Below are 27,873 nucleotides of genomic sequence, written 5' to 3' on the forward strand. Positions count from 1 at the left end.
TGCCAAGGATTGTAAGGTTAGTGCTAACTGCACAGAATGTCACAGCACAGAACACAACACAGCTCTACACCCTGGACCTTCCCCATTGACTTTACAACACAATTATGGTGACACAGATCATGGCGGGGAGCTCAGTGTGGTGCAAAGAGACACTACTGCAGTCATACCAGAGATAACTTCACAATGTACTGAATTCTGCAAAGACACTATTAGCAGCAGATCTTGCTCTAAAATCTGTTTAGTCAGAGTCTACCCCAACAGCCAACCAGAGAAAGCTGTCAAACTTTATGCAATCCTAGATGACCAAAGTAACAAGTCTCTAACCAGATCAACCTTCTTTGAGACCTTTAATATCAAAGGACCCAGCACTCCATACTCCTTAAGGACTTGTACAGGGAGTTTTGAGACAATGGGGAGGAGAGCAATCAGCTATCAAGTCGAGTCCACAGACGGAAAGACATTCCTTCCCTTACCCACTATCACTGAATGCAATGAGATCCCTGATAACAGGTCTGAAATCCCTACACCAGACACAGCTATCCATCATGCACATTTGAAACGTATAGCACATCTGATACCAGAGCCGGACCCACAAGCCCAGATAATTCTACTCATTGGGAGAGATAGCTTACGAGTCCACAAAGCCAGAAGTCAGATTAATGGTGCATACAATGCATCTTTATGCTCAAAGATTAGACCTAGGATGGGTCATAATAGGAGAAGTATGTCTTGGAAATGTGCTTAAACCAGTTACTGTCAACAGCATGCTTACCTGTACTTTAGAAAATGGGCGCCCTTCTCTATTTCAACCAAGTCACAACCACCTCCTCATAAAGGAACTACCACACTGCACTGTCATGGACTCTCCTAGTGACAACCACATCTATGACAGCTACCAAGAACATTTGGGGTGCACAGTCTTCCAAAGAACAAAAAGGGATGACCAAGTCACAATGTCCATAGAGGACAATCTATTCCTGGAAATAATGAAAAAAGGCACTAGTCAAAGATGATGCCAACAGCTGGGTTGCACCTCTACCCTTTAAAACACACAGACAGTGCCTACCTAACAACAGAGAACAAGTACTTAAACGCTTCTCTTCACTAAAAAGCAACTATCACAGGAAACCAGAAATGAAAGATCACTTCTTCTCTTTTATGGACAAAATATTTGAGAATGGTCATGCTGAGATATCTCCCATTCTTAAAGACACAGACGAATGCTGGCACTTACCAATGTTTGGAGTATACCACCCAAAGAAACCAGGTCAGATCAGAGTCGTGTTTGATTCCAGTGCCAAGTTCGAAGGCATCTCCTTAAATGATGTTCTCTTGACAGGACCAGACCTTAACAACAAACTCCTTGGAGTATTCATACGTTTCTATAAGGACTCTATTGCCTTCACAGCTGACATTCGACAAATGTTTCATTGCTTCCTCGTGTGGGAAAGTGACAGAAATATCCTAAGATTCCTTTGGAGACAACGACCCCTCTAAAGATATTGCAGAGTACCGCATGAGGGTACACATCTTTGGTAACAGCCCTTCCCCTGCAGTTGCCATCTACGGACTCAGACGTTCAGCTCAAGAGGGTGAGCTAGAATATGGTTCTGATGTTAGACAACTTGTGGAAAAAGATTTCTATGTAGATGACTGTTTAAAATCTATGCCAACGGATGAGACAGCAATCAGCTTGCCTGCTCTAATCTCAGACTTCACAAAATAGCTTCCAACAGCAAAAGAGTGATGGAAGCCTTCCCTTCTCAAGATCATACCGGTGACTTCAGGGATTTAGATTTAGGAACTGATTCTCCACCAGCTCAACGTAGCCTTGGACTCTTATGGGACTTAAAATCCGACTCTTTTACCTTCCTAGTGAACAGTGAGGAAAGACCCTACACCCACAGAGGTGTCTTGTCTGTTATAAACAGCTTGTATGACCCCTTAGGATTTGCTGCTCCTGTCACTATCTAAGGTAAAGCCTTGCTCAGAGACCTAACCTGCGAGTCATCCAACTGGGACGCGCCACTGTCTCCTCAGAAAAGAGATTTGTGGGAGGAGTGGAGAGGTTTCCACCTTAACCAACCTTTATATTACACGTTCATATACTCCTGTGCCTTCTACAGAAGTACAAAACCAGAGACTATGTGTATTTTCTGTTGCTTCAATCCAAGCAATTGCCGCTGTTGCATATCTTAAAACTGTGGATATTAGAGGTCAGTGTCATATTGGGTTTTTCATGGGCAAAGCAAAGTTAGCACCACTTCCAGAGCATACCATACCCAGGCTAGAACTTTGAGCTGCAGTGCTAGCTGTAGAATTAGCTGAGCTCATTTCATCTGAGTTGCCAATTGAACTCTCGGGAGCAGAATTCTACACAGACAGTAAAGTAGTGTTAGGATACATTTGTAATGAGACAAGGTGATTCCATGTTTACGTCAGCAACCGCGTGCTACGGATCAGGAGGTCCACCAATCCAAAACAGTGGCACTATATATCTACTGCTCACAATCCTGCAGATCATGCTACAAGAGCTGTCTCAGCCAGTCTCTTTAAAGACACTTCATGGCTCAGAGGACCGGAGTTCTTATACGAAACAGATGGGAACAATGCTGTAGGTGACACATTTGAGCTAGTAGACGCAGATACAGATGTGGAAATCCGTCCGCAAGTGACTACGATCCATGCCATGATCTCACATTGTCAACTTGAGCCACACAGATTCCAAAGATTCTCAACTTGGAAATCACTTCTTAGAGCAATTACCTGCCTAAGTCATATAGCCCGTACATTTAAACTTGCCACATGTCTAAGAGTGACTGAATGTAAAGGTTGCCATCAATGTCAAAATATTTACACAGCAGAAGAAACACAATAATCTAAGAACCTCATTATCCGTGTTGTGCAGCACCAAGCCTATGCAAGAGAGATCGACTGCATTAGCAATAAAAATCCAATTCCCAGAGACAGCGTCTTGAAAAGGCTAGACCCATTTCTCGATGAAAATTATATACTGAGAGTAGGAGGTCGTCTTCAAGAAGCAAATTTAACATCAAATGAGAAAAATCCGTTAATAATGCCTGGAAGTCATCACGTTACTTCTTTAATTGTGTGCAGCACTGTCACAATGAAGTCAGACACCAGGGATAACTGTTTACTGAAGGAGCTCTACGATCAGCTGGGTTCTGGATTATTGGAGCGAAAAAATACCCCTTTCAGACATACAACCTGGGAAATTTCCTGCTCAGACCCGGGAATTTCTCCTGTGCAAATTCCTGGGTATTTGGTCGAGACCCCCCTTTCACACTGCAGTGTCTACCCGGGAAATTCCCAGGTAGACCCCTTTCAGACATAAGCCAGGTTTTTTAGTTTTAAATATTACCTGCCTCTCCTCTGCTCTTCCTAACCTATCCCCTCTCCGGCTGCCGCTGATGATGTCATCATCATGCAGCAGGCAGCCATCCAATCAAAGTGCAGCCTATATCTATAATATAATAACTCCTATCTACCCTGGTGGTCCAGCGGGAGTGCGGGCAGCCTGCTGTGGCTGCAAACCACCGGCGGTCTCCAGCGCCGGTGTGAGGACCCGGCCATGGACGCTGACTCGTTTGTCAGCGCCACAGCCACCGGTGCGGGGGGTGATGAGCAGCAGCGCAGAGCGTCCTACAGGATGCTCTGCACTGCCAACTCATTGTAATGAGCAGCAGCGCAGAGTGCTGTCAACTCATTGTAATGAGCAGCAGCGCAGAGCGTCCTATAGGACGCTCTGTGCTGTCAATGTAAAAGCTGCTTGGTGCTGCCCAGGAGTAGTAAATTCCCGGGTAGCACCATTCAGACAGAAGCAGGGTAATTTCCCGGGACTTAAGTCCCGGGAAAAACCCTGATCGATTGCAGAGGCGGCTACCCGGGAACATGTTCCCGGGTAGGTACCTTTCAGACAGACTCGGGTACCCGGGAATTTGGCCGAGGCAGGCCAAATTCCCGGGATTCTCGAGATGTCTGAAAGTAGTATAAGTAACACAATTTTCAAATGTATTACCTGTCGCAGACTTCGTGGTACTTCTCAAACTCAGAAGATGGCTAATCTTCAAGCAGACAGACTTAGTACAGACCCTTCTTTCTCTAACGTTGGTCTTGACGTATTTGGCCCCTGGACTGTCGTCACACGGCACACTAGAGGAGCAAGTGCTGGGCAGTTGTATTGACTTGTATGAGCATCAGAGCTGTTCACATTGAGGTTATAGAATCGATGGACACTTCAAGCTTCATCAATGCCCTTAGACGCTTCATTGCAATCCGTGGCCCTGTAAAACACATCCGCTCTGACAGAGATACTAACTTTGTTGGAGCAACCAAAGAACTACAAATTCACTCAAACATCCACACTAAAGGTGTAGAGAGATACCTCAGTGAGCAAAGTTGTACATGGACTTTCAACCCGCCTCATTCCTCTCATATGGGAGGTACTTGGGAAAGGATGATTGGCATAATACGCAGAATCCTTGATTCCATATTCCTGCAAGTAGGTACTGCAAGACTTACTCACGAGAGTTTAACAACTTTCATGGCTGAAGTCTCAGCTATTGTCAATGCCAGACCTTTGACTTCAGTTCCTAATGACCCAGAAGATCTGCTTCTGCTTACTCCTGCTACTCTTCTTACTCAGAAGACCGGGACTATCTATGCTCTTTCCGGAGAGTTCACCAACAAAGACTTATTCAAACGGCAATGGAGGCAAATTCAAAGTCTAGCAAACACCTTTTGGGACAGGTGGAAATGACAATATATCTCTACCCTGCAGCCAAGGACCAAGTGGCAAGTTGCCAAACCCAACCTAAAACCTGGTGACATTGTGCTTGTCAGAGATTGGCAGTCACAACGTAATGAGTGGCCTTTAAGTATCGTCACCAAGACGTTCCCAAGCAAGGATGGGAAAGTTCGTAAGGTCGAAGTCAAGATCTATAAGCAAGGAGAGACTAAGTTGCTTCTCAGACCAGTGTCTGAACTGTTGTTACTGTTACCTACTTAGAGTTTAAATTTGTGGTATCCGCGATACCAGACGGGGAGTGTCATGCCTTCAGCATAGGGTTTGTTATGTTATATTAATTCATATTAGCAGCCCAACCTAGTAGTCAGGACAGTAGCAGTTTAAATCGGGCCTATTTTGTCCCTCCTAACATGCCTTAGCAGTCTAGCAATGCATTCTGGGCTAAAGGAGCTGTAATCAGCCATTTCCTCCACACATATGGTTCCAGACAGTCATCACTTCATATGCTCAACCTGGTATAGCATCCGATGGTGAGTTTCTAAGCTTCAACTGTGCCATCATAGATCTGCTTAGCCAGTTATGTATGTTAGCTGTACTATGTCACACTGCAGCCTATACCTTGCATACTGTATAACTTCATGCTGTTTCCATATTCCATGTGATGTATATGTTTGCCTTGCATTTCCATGTACATATTGTAATTGCCTTTTATTGTTTACATTTACAGTTTTACCGTACACTCGTTCATACGCACGTATCTGTGTACATTCATACAAGTTCCTCTATTGAATAATAAATTCCGTTCTTCAGATCACATCTGACTGGATTATTGGAAGATAGAGTATTGGTTATGCTGTCTGCTCCAAATTTGTCAGACACATAGTGAGGGGCAGAACAAAGACATTAGAAAATGTTGGAATATATTCGTTTTATAGGCTGACCCAATATACATGAGCATGCAGCCCATCAATTAACTACCCCAGAAATAGGCTGCATTATCATGAATATATTAATAGGCTCTTGAATATTGGATGAACTCACTCTTTTCATCCTGCTACATTTAAACTTAAAGAGCACTGCCTAAGACTGTACAGATGTGGCTGCATGCAAGAGCGTAGCATGGGTGAGAGCAAGCAGGGTTTGTGCTCTGGGGGGCGCTGCAGCATCCAGCGATACTAATCTATTTCCTGCTAAGTGGATTTATACCTTAGCGGACAGGGCAGTGACAGTGTACTCTGATGTCTGAATATAGAAATGTGTATGAGATAGGGATGGGCATTAGTCATCGAGGTTTGCCAAACATTGATAGTCAGAGGTAGATTTTCAGTGGGTTACCTTTTTACCTTTTTTTTGGCCACCAATGGAGAGAGGATGATGTGTTTCTACCACTGATGCCTTTCTCACTCCACCTTCCAACCCCCAGACAAACCCAAAACAACAAGAAAAATAAGACAAAAAAAATTTGATGTTTAGTAGCCGGTTGCCCCTTCAATATCGATGGTCCTGTGTTGATGGCGATACTGATGATAACAGCGATGTTAAGATGTCAGTGCCCCATCCCTAATATGCAGCCAACAAAGCATAACACATGATTGCTGGAGCGCCTCAGTCATTCTCGCCCAGTGTGGGTTCAGCACTGCATTCAGAACTCTTGTGATGACATGTCTGGAGTAAAACCTAGCTGCAGCAGGAGGCTGTCTGAAGGAAACCACACAAAAGTAGGGCTCCAGGACATTCTGGACTAGAAGCAGAGCAGAGGGTAGGAGGGAACCAACTGAAAAATTAGAGAATGCTAAATTGTGACCACGTACCCTAGCGCACGCAGGGGGGGGTTCTGAGTATCCAAACCCCCCCCCCGACAGACTGGAGAGCAGGCATCATCTTCTTAAGCCAAGCCCCCTTGAGGCAAAATGCCGCAATTCACGGGTCAATCGGGAGTAGGCGGAGCCAATATGACATGCTTCCATTGGAATAGCATCATTTAGCCCTGCCCCCTCCCTATTGACCCATGAATTGCGGAATTTTGACACTAAGGGGAGGGGCCTAATGACATGGTGCCAGTCCGCCAGGTCCCACCATCCTGATCAGGTGTACAATCCGCAGCGGCTGCAAGGTAAGTGTGTGTGCATGTAATATATGTGTGACATACAGTAGGTGTGTGTGTAAGGTATGTGTGTGTATATATATATGCATGTATGTGTGTGTATTATATCTACAGTATATAATATATATATAATATATACAGTGTATATGTGTGACATACAGTAGGTGTGTGTGTAAGGTATGTGTGTATATATATGTATGTGCGTATATATATATATAATATATACAGTATATGTGTGTGTGTGTGTGTGTGTGTGTGTGTGTGTGTGTGTGTGGAAACGCCCCTCTGTAAAAATCCCGCATTTGCCCCTGACGTGCTGGGAATTTCTGGATGCACAATGAACATCATCAATGAAGTGACTTCATCTGCAGACAGGTGCAATGGCTTATCTATGCAAAGGAGTGAGCCCAAGCCTGTAGCCAGTGAGGCAGAGAAAACATAGCCTAATCATACATTAAGCAACTAGGTTCCTGGCTAGTAGCCAGTTCAGGAAGCCTACGTCAGAGCCGTAACTAGACTTTTTGGTGCTCCTGTGCCAGAAAGAGCATTGGCGCCCCCCTCATTTTTCAAAGGGACATAATGCACCCAAAAAAGGGCCATGGCCTCATGGGGAAGGGCCAGGGAAGAGATAGGGGAGGACAGGACATGCTGGGGATGAAATAAGAGGAAGCTACAAGCAAGAATGATAATAAACAGAAATGTGACAGGCCAAAACAGCGCCCCCTGACCTGTGGTGCCCTGTGCAATGGCAACAGCCGCACTACCCTAGCTACGGCCCTGGCCTACATAATTTTCTGTTATTAACCAAGGGCAGGACATATATAATATACCGGGAGATTGGGGTCCCATCTGAAACAGGAGATGAGGAAAAGATTTTGAGGGATGAGTAAGTGGATTTATTTTCTATTGTCCTTGGAAAGTTCTAGCCTAGACCCTGGTATCGCCTCCATTAGCCGAGATACGAAAATCAGGCATAAACTGCCATTTCCGAATGATTATGGAAAGGCCCTTTAATACAATAGTTTCCAGCATAATTTGGACAATTGTTCATTCTTTCCAGTGAACTCTACTGTATATCCTTAATTGTATTTAATGTAGTCTAACAATCAGCGCAGCAGATTTCATGTACTGTATACAGTATATATCTACATAAAGTAGGTTCTATGTGCAAAATGGACAAAACTGCACCAGGCCGCAGTCTAGAAAGTGAATAAACCACGTTTCTGGAGTTACTTTCCTTTGGAAGTGCTGTCTGCTAATCATTCACCATGAAGACAATGAGCGATATGAGGATGGTGAGAAAACTGTATTAGAACCTTGACTTTATTTGGAGTTTATTTGTCTGTCATGAATATAAGTCTTCCCACGTTCGCACCAGTAAATAGCATTACAGTGACAGAGGGAATGCAATTTGTAGAAAATAAATCTATGTGGGAAAAAAAACAGATATTGCATAAATACTGCATGAAGGCCAAAATGCAATCAGGAAGGAGTAGTGACTCAAAACGTTGGACCCACTTAGACATTAATCACAAACACTATATCTATCCGCTTTTAAACATTGGGAATATGAACAACCATTAAAATAGTCAACAAAAGAAATGAACTTGGAGTCATTCTTGCTGATAGACGGACACATAAAATCAATTGGCCTAATCATTAAACAAAAGGGGCACTGCTGATGATCCATACTGTACAAACTACTGGGGAAGTGCCAGTCCAGGCAGTACCGAGGGCAATGCGTCTGGTGCCGCCACACTGGGTGCAAGGCATACTTGCCTACATTAGAAAAATAATTTCAGGGAGACTGTGAAAGCAACACCTATGAGCGCGGCGGTAAAGTGGGCGTGTACTGCTACATCTGAGGGGCGTGTCATAACATTGATTTGCATCCAAATGTAAATGAGCCCCAAAGCAGTTTCTAAGATCTACGTTTTGATGAAAACACACTGATACTTTTCAGAAAATGCATTTAGCCATAGGGATCATTGTGCCTTATAACCAAAGCAGGAAAATGATACTAATGGTCTCTTTCAATCTGTTTTCTTTTGTTTGCTTTTTTGATATAACAGCTATATAATAGGTGTAAGGTGCAATCTGGGAAAATGCTAGGCTCTTCGGGGAGTCAGTGAGATTGTTACTATTTCAGGGATTCTCCCTGACAATCAGGGAGAGTTGGCAAGTATGGTGCAAGCATAGGCGAAACTGGGGGGGGTGGTCCGGGGGTGCACCGGACCACCCATTAGCCCTGTTCGCCGATCTGAGATATTAAATGAATGGCCGCCCACGTGTGAGAGAGGAAGGCTGAGGAGGCAGCAGTGCCTGGCCTGCTGCAGCCAGACAGGGTGAAAGCATCGGCAGCATTGCAAAGAAGGTGCTGGCCTTGAGCCAATCACAACTCGCACAACGGCAGCCAATCAGGAGCGGCCGATTCTGATTGGCTGCCATTCCGCGAGATGTGATGTGATTGGCTTTGCGGCTGGCAAAAAGGAGGCAGCATACGTAGTGTACCAGTGCTGAATATAGCATCGCCCCTCACCTCCACCATGACCTTCAGGTTCAGGTCCAGCCGTGGAGCTTGACCTCGCAATGACCGATGTGGAGAGTCGCCGACAGGTGGGGCTTAAGACAGAGCACGGTAAGAAGGAGAAAGTTTTCCTCTATATCCGGTCAGGTCACTGTCAGCCTGCGGAGCCTGAGCAAGCGACTGAAGCACCAGGGCCTGAAGATTGAGTTAATTGGCCAGATCAGTTAGATGTGGTCGGCCAACGACTCACTAGGGGATGGATGGAAGGGGGACGGGATTGAGGAGGGGTCACTGCAGACTATGGCTTCCCAGCAGTGGTGGCGCTACAAGTCTCAGCAAGCATGACAGAACATGAGATACACTACAAGTCCCAGCAAACAGAATGCACTACAAGTCACACCAAGCTTGATAGAGCATAGGATACACTACAAGTCCCAGCAAGCATGACGGAATATGGGATACACTACAAGTCCCAGCAAGCATGACAGAACATGGGATGCACTACAAGTCCCAGCAAGCATGATACATTATTGCATGAGAAGCACCTATGAGTAGGCTTGTGAGACTTGTCATTTGCTCTGAACACATAATATTTCACATGGGGTGTGAAAATTCCATCCTGTGTATTGTGTCTGTGTGTAAATGTATATACAGTATGTTTGTGTATGCAGCCACCCAGGCATTGATGTGTGTGTATATAATTATATGCGTGTGTATGCAGCCACTCAGACGTTAGTGTATATGTACGATTGCAATTTGCTAATCTGGGCAGGTTACCGGGCAGGTGGTCTCGGGTGTCTGCAGTACTATAGGGTTATACCATAGGTTAGGGAGGGGCATGCAGCCTATTGGTATGTCTTGTTGACTGGCGGACCAGCAGCCAATCAGAAGCCGCAGCAATGGCAGCTACTAGTGGGCAGCGACTAATTCAAAAGGCCGCCTGCCAATTTTAAAATGCAGTGCCACCTCATATTGCACTGGCCGGCGCAGGGACCCGATACTCCTTCCCAGCGCCGATAAGAAATGTGTCCCCAGTGGGACACATCTCCACATATGCTGTTAGTGAAAGTGGCAGGGGGTGATAGAGGGAACCAGTTAGTGAGACGGGCAGAGGGGTGGTAGTTAGTAGTGCAGGGGGTGAGAAGGAATTAGTGAGAGGGGTAGGTGGTGAGAGGGAAGCAGTTAATGAGTGGGGCAGGGGGTTAGAGAGGGAATCGGTTAGTGAGAGGGGCAAAGGGTATGAGTTAGTTGTGCAGGGGGTGAAAAAGGGAATCAGTTATTGGCCCAAACTTTGTTTACACTGGTTTACGCACCAATTAATGCCCCATCCCCACTGTAGATCCACCCACATTATCCACAGCTCCGCACCCCCATCCCTCAGGGGGCCCTGCCTATTTTGTCAGTACTGGCCCCCACAATTTCTGATGGCAGTCCTGCACAGTATTCTCTTGAGTGGGTTTCCCCTGGGTGGTTACTCCCACACTCCAAAAATATACTGGTAGGGTAATTTCTTCCAAGCATAAATTAACCATAGTGTGTATGCATGTGCATGTACATGTGGTAGGGAATATAGAGTGTAAGCTCCACTGCGGCAGGGACTGATGTGAATGCCAAATATTCTCTGCAAAGCGCTGTAGAATATAAAGAGTTGTATCTCAAAACCACACCCCGTGTTTGAGTGGCCACGCCTTATTTAGCGCACGCTAGAGTTGACAGCTGCACTGCCCCTTGCAACTCTAGAATATATATATATATAAATATATATATATAATAATATGTGACAGAATTTTTTTCAAAGAAACAGTAACACAATATCTGACAGTGCTAAACCTGGGACCACCCATTACCAGATCTCTAGTTTCACCTATGGGTGCAAGGCCAAGAGGACACCATAGGTATGATAGGGAGAGGTGCCAGGGAGAAACAGATGGGGGAGGGGGACACAGGACCTGGCTTGCCCAGTGCCCTGAAATACGCAGGTCCGAGACCCTGGCATCAGCCATCTGGATATCTTCACCTGGACGATAAATTCTGATCCCTTCAGAATGAAATTCAATAGTTCAAAATGGCTGCTTTGTTGGCACACATTTTTCAGTATAGTCATTTTTTCCAATTCCAAAAACCGTTTACCACACTCTTGGACTATTTACAAATCTGTGACGTTTTACTCTTCACATGATAAGATCTTACCATAGACAATACTTCATATTCACTATGAAGGCATTAAAGTCAATGAATAAGACATGTTACATGTTACATTTATTTTTGATGGTCTAAACTTCTATGTGTTTGGAAATGAAACAAAAACACACCAGATGATAATATACTAAATCAACATTCAGAATGTCAACATGTGAAATGCAGACATATAAAATTGCCGGATTTGGCAGAAAGCGAGATTACCAGCACGAGATTACCAGCATTGTGAAGCAGGGGGTGGGGTCAGGATGGCTTGCCTGCTTTTTCAGGGGGCCGGGAACGCCACCCAATTTATCGGGAGGCTCCCGGCCTAATCGGGAAAGTAGGCAAGAATAATGCAGAATGCTACGTAATATGGTTGGAGCTGTGAAAATACACAATAATAAATATAATTTGTATGCATCATCAAGACACACAGGCAAATATATATATATATATATATGTATATATATATATATATATATATATGTATATACTGGGGATCACCTTGCAGTCTTCACAGCAGAGTCCATATCCACACACAGCTCCTGGAATGAGCAGACATGTGCTGGCATTACAGCATGGATTCGTACATTCCTGCAAAAAAGAATCAGAGAAACGACTGTCATTTTATTTATATATATAGCACAGTGGCACAGTGATTAACAATGCTGTCTCGCTACAGTGAGGTCACGGCTTTGATTCCAACCAGGGTACTATCTGTGTGGAGTTTCTATCTGGTTTCCCGGTGTTTGCGTGGGTTTCCTCTCGCAATCCAAAAACATACTGGTAGGATAATTGGCTTCTGACAATAAAATTAACCCTAGAGTGTTTGTGTCCATGTAGTAAGGAATATAGATTGTAAGCTCACCTGGCGCAGGGACTGATGCGAAAGACCAAATATTCTCTGGAGTGAAGCGTAATATGTGTTGCGCTATGTATCTATGAATAAATAAATTCAGCAGCAAATGTTTCTTCAGTGTCGACAGAGGATAGTTATTCCTTATTCCTGAAACTAACTTATATAATAGAATATAATATATTTACTCAGACATTAGCGGAGTTTATGTATTTATTAACAGTTTCTTATACAGCGCAACATATTCAGTTACGCTTTGTAAACTGTTAGAGGATGGAGGCTGGCACTGGAAGACTTGCATGAATCAAAGGCAATATTAAGACTAGACTGGACATGTATAAAGTTACTGTACTACATACATTCTATATCATATGGTTTCACTGTTGATACAGTGGCCCTCATTCAGAGCCGTTCGCTATTTGCGGTCGTTCGTTCAAAAACAAGGGGTGGCTATTCAAATGATCCGTTTGCACATTGCGGTCTGTTCACACCTCTAAGTCTGAACAAGCGAGCAAAACATACGCTCGTTTATTTGATAAAAACGCCCCCTGGCCGCTCGCACCATACGTCATGTCCGCTATTTATTAGATTAATCGAGTACATCGAACAGCGTATGGACTGCTCGCTATTCTTGTGGTTGGTTTTTTCAACCGCTAATTTGCGAGCAGTTCTGAGTTAAAAAAAACCAAGTGACGTGGTCAATGACGGTGCTGTATTAATTATGCACTCCCTTAAAACGCTCGTTTTGACCTTTAAGCACGCCTGCATTCGAATTCCACACCCCCGTTTTCAAGCACCTTCCCCTGTTACCACCCACATACGCCTCATTCTGTCACTCAAAATAGCAGGCACTCGCTATATAGCGTACAAACGATATTCGGTCGCACTGACTGGTTCGCGCATGCGTACTAAAAACTGTACGCATGCGCAGATGTGCGAACATCGCTCGGAACGAGCGTACTGCCGCTAACGAGCGGCTCTGAATCAGGGCCAGTATTCCCAAGTTGAACCACCATAAAGCGGACTTGTCACCACGTTTTTCAATTGCAAGGTTTTTTTTGCTCTATGCCGTGCCGAGAGCACATTAGTGACCGCCATACAATACAGAGTTCAACCTAGTGATCACCATACAATACAGAGAGCATCCTAGTGACTGATGTAAAATACTGAGAACATTCTTGTTACTGATGTAACATACAGGGAGTTGCCATACAGCAAAGAGTGCATCTGAGTTAATTAGTTCATTCCAGATGCAATAACTTAACACCCGGTCAAATAATTGCCAATGTTTCAATCTCCTTTTCTGGGGTCCCTGAGGAAAATCTCCAATAAAGGGGATTGAAACGGCTGCATTTATACGACCGTGTGTTAAGTTATTGTATCAGGAATGAGTCCTCTGAGTGCCACCCATTGCTCTGGATTGATATATATATATATATATATATATATATATATATATATATATATATATATAGTTACCCCAAACAGCCGGCACTCAGTAGACTTTCCAATGGATTTTTTTCAAAGCATTTATTCAAGGTTCAACGTTTCGGGGTTGCCCCCTTTGTCAAGAACAGAAGATATACAATACTCAATACAAACATATTTAGGGGCCTATTCATGATGTTAATTATCGGGGTCCGAACGGAAACCAATAATTAACATTCTAATTCGCCGTGGCCACCGGAGCAATTCAGCATTGCTCCGGCGCGGTGGCAGCTGATGTGAAATCAGCTGCCCCCGCGAGCGGCTTCACTGCTCCTTTTCGGACCAGTGAATGTTTTCACTGCTCCTCTTGGAGCAGTGACGGCGGTGCGCATGCGCGACCTACAGGTCACGCATGCGGACAAGAGCCCCAACGGCTGGTGGAAGGAGCCGGACAAGGGCGGAGGAATCCAAAAGGATCCCTTTTCACAACCCGGACCTACTTCCTATAGGGAAGTGCGGGTTTGCGAATCCCAAGCAGGGGTATTCGCCATCTGCAGATGGCGAATGCCCCCGCAGTCAAGCTCCGAAAATATAATATTTTCGGAGCTTGATGAATTCTGTCCCCATACTAGTGTATGGGGACAGCGGGCCATTCTGCAAACGGAAGGTAAGTAGGAGATATCTGTGATACTATTGTATGGGGACAGTGGGCCATTCCGCAAACAGAAGGTAAGTAGGAGATATCTGTGATATCTCCTTCTTCACCTTCTTAATGAATGGCCCGAATACTTAACTGTCACAATTGCAGGTGAAAATGTGCTTTTTCACCTGCTTTTGTGACAATTAAGTGATGATGAACAGGCCCCATAGACACATTTAAGATTACAACCAAGAATCTGGTTTTCAACCTGTCCGATACTCCACTCAATGAGGGGCCTATTCATCAACACTAAAATAAAGTTTTTAAGGACATTTTCCTTAATTAACATTATTTTAGTATTCATGATGACACTTAGCACAGGAGATGTCACTGATATCTCCTTGCTAAGTCCCCCTGCATTAATTTCCACACTGGAAATTATGGTATTCATCAAATTCCAAAAATTATGTATTTTCGGAATTTGATGGTGTTACTATCCGCCACTGTGAGGTGGCGAATAGCAGGTAACACTTACCTGCTTCCAGCTGGGCAGGTCCCCCGGCGTCTTCCTCCGGTGCTCTGGTCTCTCCTCTGGCTCAATCTGCTATGCTGTCACGTGTTCTCCTAGCAGAACACAATAAATTTAGAAAAAAAAAAAGTTTTGTTTTTTTTCTAAACAGTACTGTGTTCTGCTGGGAGAACACGTGACAGCATAGCAGACGGAGCCGGAGGCTGCTGCGCTGGCAGTTAAGTGCTGGACGGGGGGAGGTGAGCGGGGGGTGAGCGGGGGGGGGGGCAGGTGAGCGGAGGGGGGGGACACAAAATTACCGCATCTGTAGGCAGTGCTGTGCATGCGCTGGTTTTACAGATTTAACGGCGCATGCACAGCACTGTTTCCAGCTGCGGTAAGTTGGTGTAGATAGGGAAAAGTATCTATTTCCCGAAAAGCTGTCATCGCAAAAATGACAGCTTTTTGGAATAGATACTTATGGAGAGGAGGAATGATGAATTCCTCTGGTAATTAGGTAGAACTCCATGTGAGTTCTAAACCTAATTACCTCCAGAGAAAGTTTATGTATGATGAATAGGCCCCTGAATCTGAACAAAGTGTGCTTTCAAAGGGGTTATCCTTTGTCCCTAGCACTAAAATGGACAAATACCAATGGAAACTAGACATGTACAAATTAAATCGCACTCTGCAGTTAAGAGATCATTTCGGCAAATGGGAGACTGCAACATCCACAGTGAGTGGGAATTACATCCCAGAGTCTTTAAGAAAAATTATTCCACATTCTAGATTTGATCCGGTGTTGCATAATGCATCCATAAAGATCTTCATTCGACTACTTGAAGAAGATGGATTAAAATCTACATCAAATTTCCATCAGCAGTTTAAATTGAATAGGGATGAATATCAGTCTTTACAGTCCCTGGCTGAAAGAAAGGACATTGTCATATGCAGTGCGGACAAGGGGGGTGCAGTGGTAGTGCAAAACCTTAGTCAGTATAGGGAGGAATGCTATCGCCAACTTAATTATTCCACTACATATGTGTCATTGCCTAATGATCCAACAGCTGTTTACAAGTTGGAATTAGGTGATATCTTAAATCAGGCATATCAGGATGGCATAATCCCCGTAGAGTTAAGAGATGCTTTAACAGTGGAGTATCCTATTACTCCATTGTTTTATACACTGCCAAAATTACATAAAAATGCCACTGCCCCCCTGGACGGCCAATAAGTTCTGCTATGGCGTCCCTGTTTCATCCTGTATCAGTATATCTGGACTCTATTCTAAACCTTGTGTTCAATGTCTGCCCTCTTATTTAAAGGACACAAATGCTCTATTGGTGACCTTACGAGATTTGCATTTGTCTAGGGATCTTGTGTACGGCGGATGTCACCAGACTCTACATCTGCATCCCTCATGAGGCAGGTGTGGAGGCTGTTAGACAATTAATTGAGAAAGATCCTAAATATGCGGATCCTCCAGTGGACTTTTTTATTAAATTGTTATGGCTGGTATTGACGAGAAATTATTTTTTCTTTGACGGGAGATATTATCTCCAGATAGCCGGGTGTGCGATGGGGTCCTCTGTGGCCCCATCGTATGCCAATGCTTTCATGTATTCAGTGGCATCATTCATGTTTTATGTACACTGCAAAGACAGTTGCGACAGGAAGTCGTCTTGTACTTGAGATTTATAGACGATTTAGTAATATTTTGGGTGGGTTTGGAGAATGATTTAATTAAACTGTTAGAGAAACAGAATTCTTCTGACAGTGTGATTAAACTCACGTATCCGCTTAGCAATGAGAGTATACACTTTTTGGACGTGGCCATAATTTATAATGGTCACACATTTGAGACATCTTTATTTACCAAGGATACGGATCGTAATACCATTTTAAGGGATGATAGTTTTCACCCATACCCCTTAAGAAAGGGGTTGCCCTACTCCCAATTCTCAAGGGTGAGGTGGATTACCTCTGATGAGGTTCAAACCATTGGATGATATGATAGTGAAATTTGTAAACCGTGGGTATCAGATACAAGAATTAATTAAAATCAAAGAGAAGGTACTATCTATTCCAAGAGCTAAGCTGTTAACTCCCATTGACAACCAGGGTGTCCAACATAAAAAGAAACAGATACCATGGGTTAATTGGTTTAATACCAATAGCATACAGATAGTCAAACAGGCCAAACAATGGTGGCCGATCATTAGCAATGATAGGGACCTACCAGGCTTGCAAGAAACCAAACTTCTGCCTAGCTTCATGCGAAATAAAAATATTAAAGACATGGTTGTCAAATTAGACATCACTGGATTGAGTAAGCAAAATAAACCCACTAATTTTTTGAGTATTAAGACAGGATGTCATCGCTGTCTAGGATGTGTGACGTGTAGATCTTTACTAGCCAGCAACACTTTTTGTCATCATCACAGGGGCAGACGTTACGCGATTAAATTTGCATTGACATGCTCCACTACATATTTTATATACATGATCACGTGCCCCTGTGGCCTGTCGTATGTGGGGAAAACCCAACGCCAATTTAAGGAATGTATGGCGTTACACCGTAGTGCCATACGACAGGCCATAGCGAGTGGTGCAAGTGAGCAACCGGTTGCCCGACATTGGCACAAATGCAACATGGGGTAGCTTCGTTAAGAGTCATCCCCATGTTCCCCCTCTTATCAGGGGAGGTAATAGAAATAGAATTTTGATGCAAAAAGAAAGTAAATGGACTCATGATTTGAATACGATTGCTCCGAGGGGGTTAAATGAAACATTGGGGCTCCAATGTTTTCTTTAAATATATTTTAGGGTATAGGAGTCATATTTTATACTTTATTGATGATTAGGTACATTATGCATTCTGCCCTATCATTGTGGTTGATTACAATAACCAGGTTGTTAAATTGATTTACTCTGCATAAACTATCACTTGGTTTATCGTATGTATTTATGGTTATGGTCATGTCCTTTGAACTTGACGATAGGTATTTTTAATTGGGGACCAGTCGGACTGATGTTTAGTCAAGTTTGCACGTTATAAGATATAATTGTATATATTCTAATATTTTTGTTCACTCTAAGTAAAGGTTATATGTCTTTGTAACTTAGGCAAACTTACTATATTTGTGCATGTTTTGATTGCATCATTGCCCATACTGTGCTCAATTTGCACTTACTATTATTGCTTTTAACTGTGCGGTGATGGGTTGCTGGGTTTGTTGCCCGGCAACGTGTGCACACTCACATGGAGGCGCGGCATGATGACGTCCGGAGAGCCGTGACGTGGAGTAGGAGTGTGCGTCTCTGGAGGTGGGTCGGCTGGCGTTCTCCAGGTGAGGGTGGTTGTAATCTTAAATGTGTCTATCTACATATGTTTGTATTGTGTATTGAGTATTGTATATCTGCTGTTCTTGACAAAGGGGGCAACCCCAAAACGTTGAACCTTGAATAAATGCTTTGAAAAAGATCCATTGGAAAGTCTACTGAGTGCCGCCCGTTTGGGGTAACTATATGGAGTGTATTTTCACTTGGGGAAGGCACCTTAGCAAGATATGTGGACCATGATTCATTGAGTGCCGGGAGTTTTTTGTGTGTATATATATATATATATATATATATATATATATAAATTGTATATCGTATATGACCTGTGACAAGAAGGGATCTGTATTGTTCACTAGCTACCAGTAACAACCCCACAGGTGGTCATAACACACCTCTGTATGAAACGATGGCCCTGATTCAGAGCCGGACGCTCAGACAGAGCGCTCACTCTGAATCAGGGCCGTCCCTGTTCCTTTCTGGAGCGGCCTCCTGGCCGCTCGCATAGCTGTGGGTGACCACCCACAGCTATAGCGAGCGGCCAAAATGATGGTCACGATGGTCAAGACCACCGCGACCATCGGGCTTGCGACGAGACCCTGCGGTAGGATCTCGCTGCCGCAAGCCCAGGAGTGCTTTTGGCTCTATCAGAGCCAAAAACACTCCCACTGACCTCACTAGTGATGTGGGAACGCCTCCGTCCGCCTCCATGGGAACGCCTCCGTCTGTGCAGCCACGCCCCCGGCACGCCCACCAAAGGGGGCACGCTGTCAATAACCATCGACAGCACGCCCCCTTTGGTGCGAGACCCTTAACGACGGCTTGGCCGTCGTTATTCGGGTCTAGCGCATGTGCACAACGGAGCCGCCTCCGTCGTGCGCATGCGCACTTGGGCACCATTGACCCGCTTGCGAGCACTCAGCGCTCGCGAGCGGATCAGAATCAGGCCCTATATCCCTCCGAAATCCAACAAGGGTGGAGGTTGTTGTTTAAATAATAAAAAAACATCATCAGTTTATTTACAAATGTAAAATATTTAGTCCACTCTAAAGGTGCGTACCCACTGGGCGATTAAAGTGGACGACTGAAAGATAATGATATCGTCCACTTTATCGTCCATTTTTAACACCAAAATGATGAACGATACCGACGATGCGTGTTCCCGCGTGTCGTTCGTCATTATCGTTCATCGGGTAAACATGCAGGCCAACCTGACGATATCGTCAGGTTGCTGCATGTTGGGGAATGGGGGAGAGAGCCATATCGTTCAGCGGGTGTGCTCAATGTCATGAACGACATTGAGCACACCCTGCCAGGGACACACTAGACGATATCGCTCAGGGAGCATATTGTCTAGTGTGTGCGCTGCTTAAGTAAAAAAAAATTCATAGTTAGTAACACAGTTATGAAAATATAAATTAAAAACACATAGAAATGTTCGTCTCCTTTATCTGTGAACGTTGCTAGACGTACTGTACTTGTTCTAGCTTAGAAAAGTGGCAATAGTAAAAGAAGACACCCTTGGGATAGGGAGGTAATGGATGGGGATGTCGTTAAAGGGCCAGTACATTCTGACCTCAGTCTCTGTAACTCTGTAAATGACAGAATATGTGACTTTGCCAGTAAAGATGCTATTTATTATCTGTATGCGTGATAGGAAAGCCTCCCATTCAAACTTTATCAGCTTTGACACGTACTGTAATGAATCATGCATAAAAGATTTGGGCAAATACCAAATTAAATTCTAAAATGAAACATTTGTCCTAAATAACAGCCGAGATCTGCATTCCATAAATCACCAGGGTTGTACATTTTTAAGTTCTGTGTTATACTTTTGCTAATATAAAGTAGGATTTCTTCTTCAGTGCATTTATAGAATACCGTAACCAATAATTGTTATTAATACGCAGTGGCTGTTGCAGAGACGCCCGCAAGTCAGCCGCAATTCTACCCACATTGCGTGCACAGAACTAAATGCGTATATTCCTCCATACGCCGAGCTGTACGCATCTATGCACACGCAACCGCACCGCCCCTATCTGTTTGCTTATGAAGATCACCGTGCAATTGACCAGAACTATCTTTGTCGCAAGAAATCTGTCTGAAATCAGACAGATCTCTGGGTACACACAACACCGCAGAGCCGGCAATTCCATATATGCACCTTAAAAACGGCATAGCTAAACTTAGCCTACTCGCCACTAAACTCGCCACGTTACCACCCAGTTATGCCCATTCAGCCACAAGTAGTGACTCACATGTGTAGGACTCATATCGCCCACAGAAGCGTGTACTTGGCAACAGAACTCTAAAGAAATGCAAGATCCGTTCGCAAAATGGACTTGTGCACAGCTCTGCATAGGCCACATAACAGATCTTGTACACAAGGAGCTTTAATGCAGCAATTCTCAGGGGTAGCCTAACCACAAGACTGATTTCTATACACACATGCCGACTTTCTGGCAGCCCCTTCCTGGGAGGGGGTTGCCAGGTCGGTGCAGCAGGGAGGGAGGAGGCGGCTGAAGTGGGCGGAGCGGGGGCGTGTCCGCATCATCACAGGCCCGACCCACGCTTTATAATGACGATATTACTAGCATTACAAAGCAGGGAGCGGGGCTACGATGACGCGGTTCAGCGCAAATCGCGTCATTGCCCCCCAACACGGCCACTTTCACGAGCGGTCACGGGGGGCCAGTGGATGATGGGGGTGCCAGGAGCAGCACCTGATTTTCGGGAGGCTCCAGACAGTCCCGGGAGGGTAGACAAGTATGTTTCTATATTGGTCATATTGGCATGGTGGGCCTGATTGAGATGTGGACACAATGCCAATCTTTGTGAGGGTGAGCAAGTATTTGCTACTGTGCATGGGCGAAAGGTTCTGAAAACCCCTACGGCGCAATTGTAGCAGGGCGTAAGGGCACCCCCTGGATATAAGCCATAGGTGGATGGCACTCTATTTATGTGTCTTTATGTTTATATGTATGTCTAATACAATAAGCTTTGTGAACTTTAGAGCTATTCCGTTGCTTTCATTGATCAATTGCTGAATGTTCAGGAGGGTTCTCTGATGTTTAAAATACTATACTTTTCTACATAATAACCATTAACCTACGGATTTATCAGTTTGTGATATTTAGGAAAAATATTGTATCCTTACCAGTTTGGATTTATTGATCCTTTACAAAGGATAATACTGCTCTCTTAGTATACCTTGTTAGAACATTACCCTAGGTTTCTATATATAACAGAATTTAAGTAGTTTCCCTTTTTGGCAACTACTGATTATGTGTATATATGTATTAGTCTTTTGTTTTGTGTGCATTAACTAGATTTTAGTCCTATATCTATTAAAAGTTATATTTTAACCTAACATTATTCTTCAACACAATCATTTTTCTGATATACTGAGTCCCCCCAAAAAAGAGTCGTCTTTTCTTTCCATACTTGCGTATTAGCTTTTTCTGACTCTGGGGAGCACCGTCAACTCTTTAAAATACTCACCAGAGCCTGGTTACATAAAATGTATTAGTTGGTCCTCCGTATTATTCTCTACCACACTAATATTATCACAATATATTTAGGTGGTATAAGTTTTTGATTATCCCTTGGTAGATCTGTCCTGTGCAAACTCCAACCTACAAATCTGCACATTTATGATTTCACAGAACTGCGTTGGGGTTAGGGAGACCAATCCCAGACCGTGTTTTCAATCCCGGAATTCGGGATTGAAAAACGCTCAGTCCCAGGATCCCGGGATTGAGTTGGCACTGGCAGGCAGCAGCAGGACTCAGTAGCTCCACTCCATCCTTCTCCCATCCCTCAGTCCTTATCTCTCCCCCCCCCCCCAATCCTTATATCTCTCTCGACCCCTTCCAAATCGCCCTGAGTACTGGCCTCCGCTTGTGTGCTCCTCTCTCCATGGCTGCCTGGACTGACTCCCTCTGTGATGATACCCACGGCCACCCACCAAGCAGCAGACAATCCTCTGTTTATGCTTAAGCTTGGTGCGGCTGGCATCGGGCAGCGCATCGTGACCTCTGACGCCACATCGAGCTACGAACAGCCAGGCTGCTTCTGAGCCGTCTGCTGCAAGTGCTCAGCACTGCCCGGCATTAAAAATAAAAAAGCTAATCCCGCTGATTTTAGGCCAAAATTCCGGGATCACGTCAATCCCGATCCCGGAATTGGTCTCCCTAGTTGGGGAGCAGGGAGAATGGTGTCAGGAGTCATATATGGACAGGTTCTTTGCCTTTCTAGGTAGACAGGTGTCTCTCTAGGCACTCCACTTGCTGCAAAATGTTACAGCTTGGGCAGCAACTGTGCCTACCCCTTTGCTGCCAAATCCATGGGCAATTACTCTCTGCTCATTCTCCTTGACCTTTCTGCTGCTTTTGACACTGTGTACCACCCTCTCCTCCTGCAAATCCTTCACTCCCTTGGTCTGCGCGATACTGCCCTCTCCTGGCTGCCCTCCTACAGTACCTCACTGATCATTCTTTCTCTGCCTCCTCTCATGACTCCACTTGTTCCCCACTTCCACTACCAGTAGGTCTCCCCCAAGGTTCTGGTCTTTGTACCTCTTCTACTCTCTCTTTACAAACCTCTTTAGTTGAGCTCATCAGCTTATTTGGCCTCCAATATTATTACTACACTGATGACACTCATATTTACCTCTGCTCCCTGACCTTTGCATCTATCTTCTCCCTCGTACCTCCAGCTGTCTCTATGAGATTTGCTCCTAGATGTCCTCCTTTCCTCCTAGTTTTCTTAAACTTAACATGTCTAAGACTTAGCTAATAATTTTCTTCTCACCCTCCTGCATAACCGCCCCTCCCTCCCTCAGTATTGACTGTACCACCATCTATTCTAGTGCACTTTCTTGGAGTTATTGTTGACACCTTTTCCTTCAAACTACACATTTAGTACCTTTTGCAGTCCTGCCGTTTCCAATATCTCTATTATCAGACCTTTTCTCACCCTAGAAGCAACTGAGACCGTCATCCACTCACTGGGTCATCTGGACTACTGTTACTCCTCCTATCTGGCCTCCCTGATTCCCACCTCTCTCCACTACAATCTGTCCTCAATGCTGCTGCCTGGCTCATCTTCCTCTCCAAATGTACTATATCTGTCTCCCCTCTCCTACAAGCCCTACACTGGCTCCCCTTCCCCTTCAGAACCCAATTCACAGTTCTTACACTCACTTACAAAGCCCTCACCCAATCCTCTCCCATTTCCATCTCTGACCTTATGTCCCTTCACACTCCCTCTCAATCACTTCGCTCCACCCATTAACGCCGCCTCTCCTCCTAACTGATTACTCCTCTCACTCCCGCCTCCAAGATATTGCCTGTGCTGCTCTCTACCACTGGAACTCTCTCCCTTCCCCTATCATACTCTCCACCTCTCTGCAAAGCTTCAAATGGGGACTCAAGACTCACTTCTTTATCCAATCCTTCCAGCTCTCATCCTAACCCACTGCTCCACGTTTCTTACACACTATAACACCCCATCTGTCTGCCGCTATGTGCTATTCCTTCCCTCACTTACACCATCATCTCCTCCCACTGCCTACAGTGGCACCAAACTCTTGGGCCCTGCTGCTTATTCGTGTAATTTGACTGCTAATGCAGCAATGTTTATAGACCTTGTCCATGTCCTGCAATGTTCTGTACTGTAAGTCACTTTTCTCTTGTTTTGTTCATACTGTTTCTGTACTTTGTAAGGTGCTTGTTGTGCCATATAAATATAATAAAGGATAATAATCATTATAATAACAATAATAATGTCCGAAAGAGCATTTTTATAATCATAAATTAGCAGCAACAAGAGGCGCTTCTACGGCAACGTAAAATGTTCAGTTCGTCATGGACAATTTAGTACAACTTTACCAATGAATTTGCGTTCCAACAGGCTTTGAACTTAAATATTTAAAAATCTAATGATAAGAAAACTGTCAATGTGCAATTAATATCCAAATCAATAAAGGTATGTGTGTCGTACATTCATATATAATCAGCCAATTACATTTTGTTTTAGAAAATACTTCTTGATTTGAAACGTAATATAAGATGTCTGGAAATGATTTAATTTCACAACAGAACTGGAAATATCAGCAGCTGTATTAATATTTAATAGCTCGGAATGGGAAATGTTTACTTGCAGCCCAGAAACAGACTGTGAAGAACATAATAATTGCATAACACTGTGTATAATGTCAGAGGTTTTGACAGAACTAATTAAGTATCTTCCTTAGATCTTAGTATTTTCATCTGTGAAGCCTTTAAAGGGGATGTAGTCGGCATCCCGGAGTGCGGAATGCCAACGGTCTGAATACCGGCGCCGAAATCTCGACATGTCGGGATCCCGGGACAAGTATCCTGACCGCCGGCATCCCGAAGGTAAGTATCGGGGTGTTAGGGGGAGGTTAGCGTTAGCTAGTGGGGTTAGGGTTAGGCAACGGGGAGGGAGTGTTAGGATTAGGGTGCGGCGAGGGAGAGGTTAGGTTTAGGCACTAGGGAAGGGAAGGTTAGGTTTAGGCATCGGGGAGGGGATGTTAGGTTTAGGCACCGGGGAAGTAGTGTTAGGATTAGGGTGCAGGGAGGGGGAGGTTAGGTTTAGGCACTAGGGGGGGGAGGTTAGGTTTAGGCACAGGAGAGGGGGTGTTAGGTTTAGGGAGGAACGGGGGAGGTCAGGTTTAGGCACTAGGGTGGGGAAGGTTAGGTTTAGGCATCGGGGAGGGGGCGTTAGGTTTAGGGTGCGGGACGGGGGAGATCAGGTTTAGGCACTTGGGTTAGGTTAAGGTTAGGCACCGGGGAGGGAGGGTTAGGGTAGGAGTTAGGGTAGGGGTTAGAAAAATACTTACCGTGACTTCCTATGGTTGTCGGTATTCTGACCAGCGGCATCCTGACAGCCAGGATTTTATACCCAACGTCTTTAGGACTAGTAAACCTTAATATACAATAAATGCGACTGTTTTCGGGGTGTGTCTGCCTGTGACTGCACTTCCATATGCAGTCAAAATGGCTCAGGTTCTCAATTCCTGCGGCCATTCTGCACGACTACAGGTGCCAACTATCGACTGATCTGGGACTGACGCTGCGTCTTTGTATGCCTTTGGCGGCGGATTTAGCGTAGTCGTACATCTCTGAAGCTGGCCCTTACTTCAGAGGAGTAAAAGAGCGCAGTATGGAAACATTTATGGCCTGTTTCACACACACTGACCATCCTGGGTGCAGCGGAGCAACGTTTTTCTACTGCACATGGGTCTACATTGTACCACACATATGCCCCCATTGTTATCGCACAGAGGGCCTGATTCAGACCCGGTCGCTAGATGCGGATGCTCGCTTCCAGCGTATGCAAATTCAGCTAAGGGACGGCATGGCAGGCGATCACACGGCAAGGCATAAGCACACCCACTATGTCTTGGCGTGCGATCACTTTGTGTATGCAGATGCCCACCAGCCTGTCTTTAGTCGCCCACTAGCGCACGTCATTTCCAGGTGTATGCAACCATTGGTACATTGGGTTCCAACGGAAGTGACCGCAATGCTTACAGTTGACTGCACCCTACCACAAGCACTGCGAGCACTTCAGTGTATTATTCAACCAGGTGACGTGTACCATGGACCTCATTCAGAGCCGGACGCTATTTGCGCTCGCTCGTTCAGAAAAAAGTGGTGGCTATTCAAATGAACCGTTTGCTCTTTGCGGTCTGTTCTCGCCTCTAGGTCTGAACGAGCGAACCAAACATGCGGTCGTTTTTTGGAAAACTACGCCCCCTGGACGCTCGCATCCTACGTCATGTCCGCTATTTATTAGATTAATCGACCAGCGTATGGACTGCTCGCTATTCTTGTGGTTGGTTTTTCCTACCGCAATTTTGCGAGCAGTTCTGGCGATAAAATAACCCAGTGAAGTGGTCAATGACGCTGCTGTATTAATTATGCACACCCATAAAACGCCCGTTTTGACCTTTAAGCACGTCTGCGTTCGGATCTCCACTCCCCGTTTTCAGGCACCTTCCCCTGTTACCACCCACATACGCCTCCTCCTGTCACTCAAAATAGCAGGCATTCGCTATTTAGCGAACAAACGATTTTCGGCCACACTCACTGGTTCGCGCATGCGTATTACAATCCGTACGCATGCGCAGTTGTGCAAACATTGCTCGGAACGAACGAGCGGCCGCTTACGAGCGGCTCTGAATCAGGCCCTATGACGCTGCCTGTTAATTATGCACGCCTCTGAAACGGCGCTAAGATGCTCAGGCACGCCTGCGTTCGCACCTCCACTCCCCCGTTTCCAGTGGCCTGCACCTGTTACCACCCACAAACGGATTGACCTGTTACTCATTCAGCTGGGCTGTCTCTGCTGGCCAAGCAATTGATTTCCGATCGTTCGCACTAGTTCGCGCATGCGCACTGCGATGCATACGTATGCGCACTTTGCAAAACATCACTCGCTCCGAGTGATCGCTTACTAGCGAACGGGTCTGAATCTGGCCCAGAGTCGCAAAACGGAAGAAGACGCACAAGGGTAAATTTACTAAGCGTCGATTTTAATTGTTTATATCGACTTTTAAGTGATAGTAAATGTGAATTTAGCTCGTGATACACAACATCCCAAGGGGTCTTGGTCAATCCGGAGGAGGCATGGCCACGTCCCCTCTTAAAAAATGCTATATAATAGAATATGATGTAGCGGGGGTGCCAGCAGCCACACAGGGGACACCGGTGGCCACACAGTTGTACACTTGTACCCCTCAGCAGCTGCTGCAGCCTGTACGCTAGAGATGCTGGGCTACCCCCGGAGACTGGGCTGTCAGCACTGTTGGCTCCTCTTGTATAACAGGAGCCGGGTGCTGCAGGAGAATGTCACCCTGCAGCACCCGGCTCCTGTCACTGCGGGTGCGGCCCGCACCCCCCTCATGACGCCACTGCAGCAGGTACAGGGTATGCAGGAACACCAGTGCTGACTGGGGCATAAAGGCTCCACCAGGGGAATGCAGTGATAGGGGCCCATGCTTAATGGGTGTGGTCAGCCACCAAAGGGGGTGTGACCAGTCATCACAGTTGCTTGACTAATCATTAGGCAAATCTTGGTGTGGTTTCTATAGACACAAATCAAGACATGATGTTTATCAGTGGTCTTGCTCCATCAGGTAACTGATCCTCTAATAGAGTAACAATGCACAATTCAGTGCATAGTCTGGAACCTGACCCCTATAGGAGGGGGTGGGGCCCTCAGGCAGTGGGGCCCAATGGGGATTTACCCTGTACCCCTGTGGGCCAGTCCAACCCTGAGGAACAGTGGTAATGCAGGGGTTAACAGCAGTAACTAGAGTTAATGCAGCAGTGGTATCAAACAGTGGTAAGTGCAGATATTAGGTGTCTCACCTATGGAGCTAATTACTGTGTGTTTACACAGAACTGTATCACTCTACCCCAGGGATGGTCATTGAACATTGATGGTTAACAACCATTGATGGTTCACCACCAATGGCAGATGGTTTTGCCA

General features: G+C 45.1%; 1 protein-coding gene across 1 annotated transcript in view; it reads right to left on the minus strand.

Annotated features, from left to right (window-relative positions):
* The window catches only part of ADAM12 (ADAM metallopeptidase domain 12), a 736,937-nt gene that overhangs the window by 118,389 nt on the left and 590,675 nt on the right, over positions 1-27,873 (minus strand). Inside the window, exon 13 of the mRNA XM_088452195.1 lies at positions 12,085-12,174. Within this exon, the coding sequence (XP_088308321.1) occupies positions 12,085-12,174 (90 nt within the window). The remainder of the gene's footprint in view (positions 1-12,084; positions 12,175-27,873) is intronic.

This window comes from Taudactylus pleione, unplaced genomic scaffold, assembly GCF_031769625.1.
Source record: "Taudactylus pleione unplaced genomic scaffold, aTauple2 ptg000034l, whole genome shotgun sequence".
In the NCBI taxonomy this organism is placed as follows: domain Eukaryota; kingdom Metazoa; phylum Chordata; class Amphibia; order Anura; family Myobatrachidae; genus Taudactylus; species Taudactylus pleione.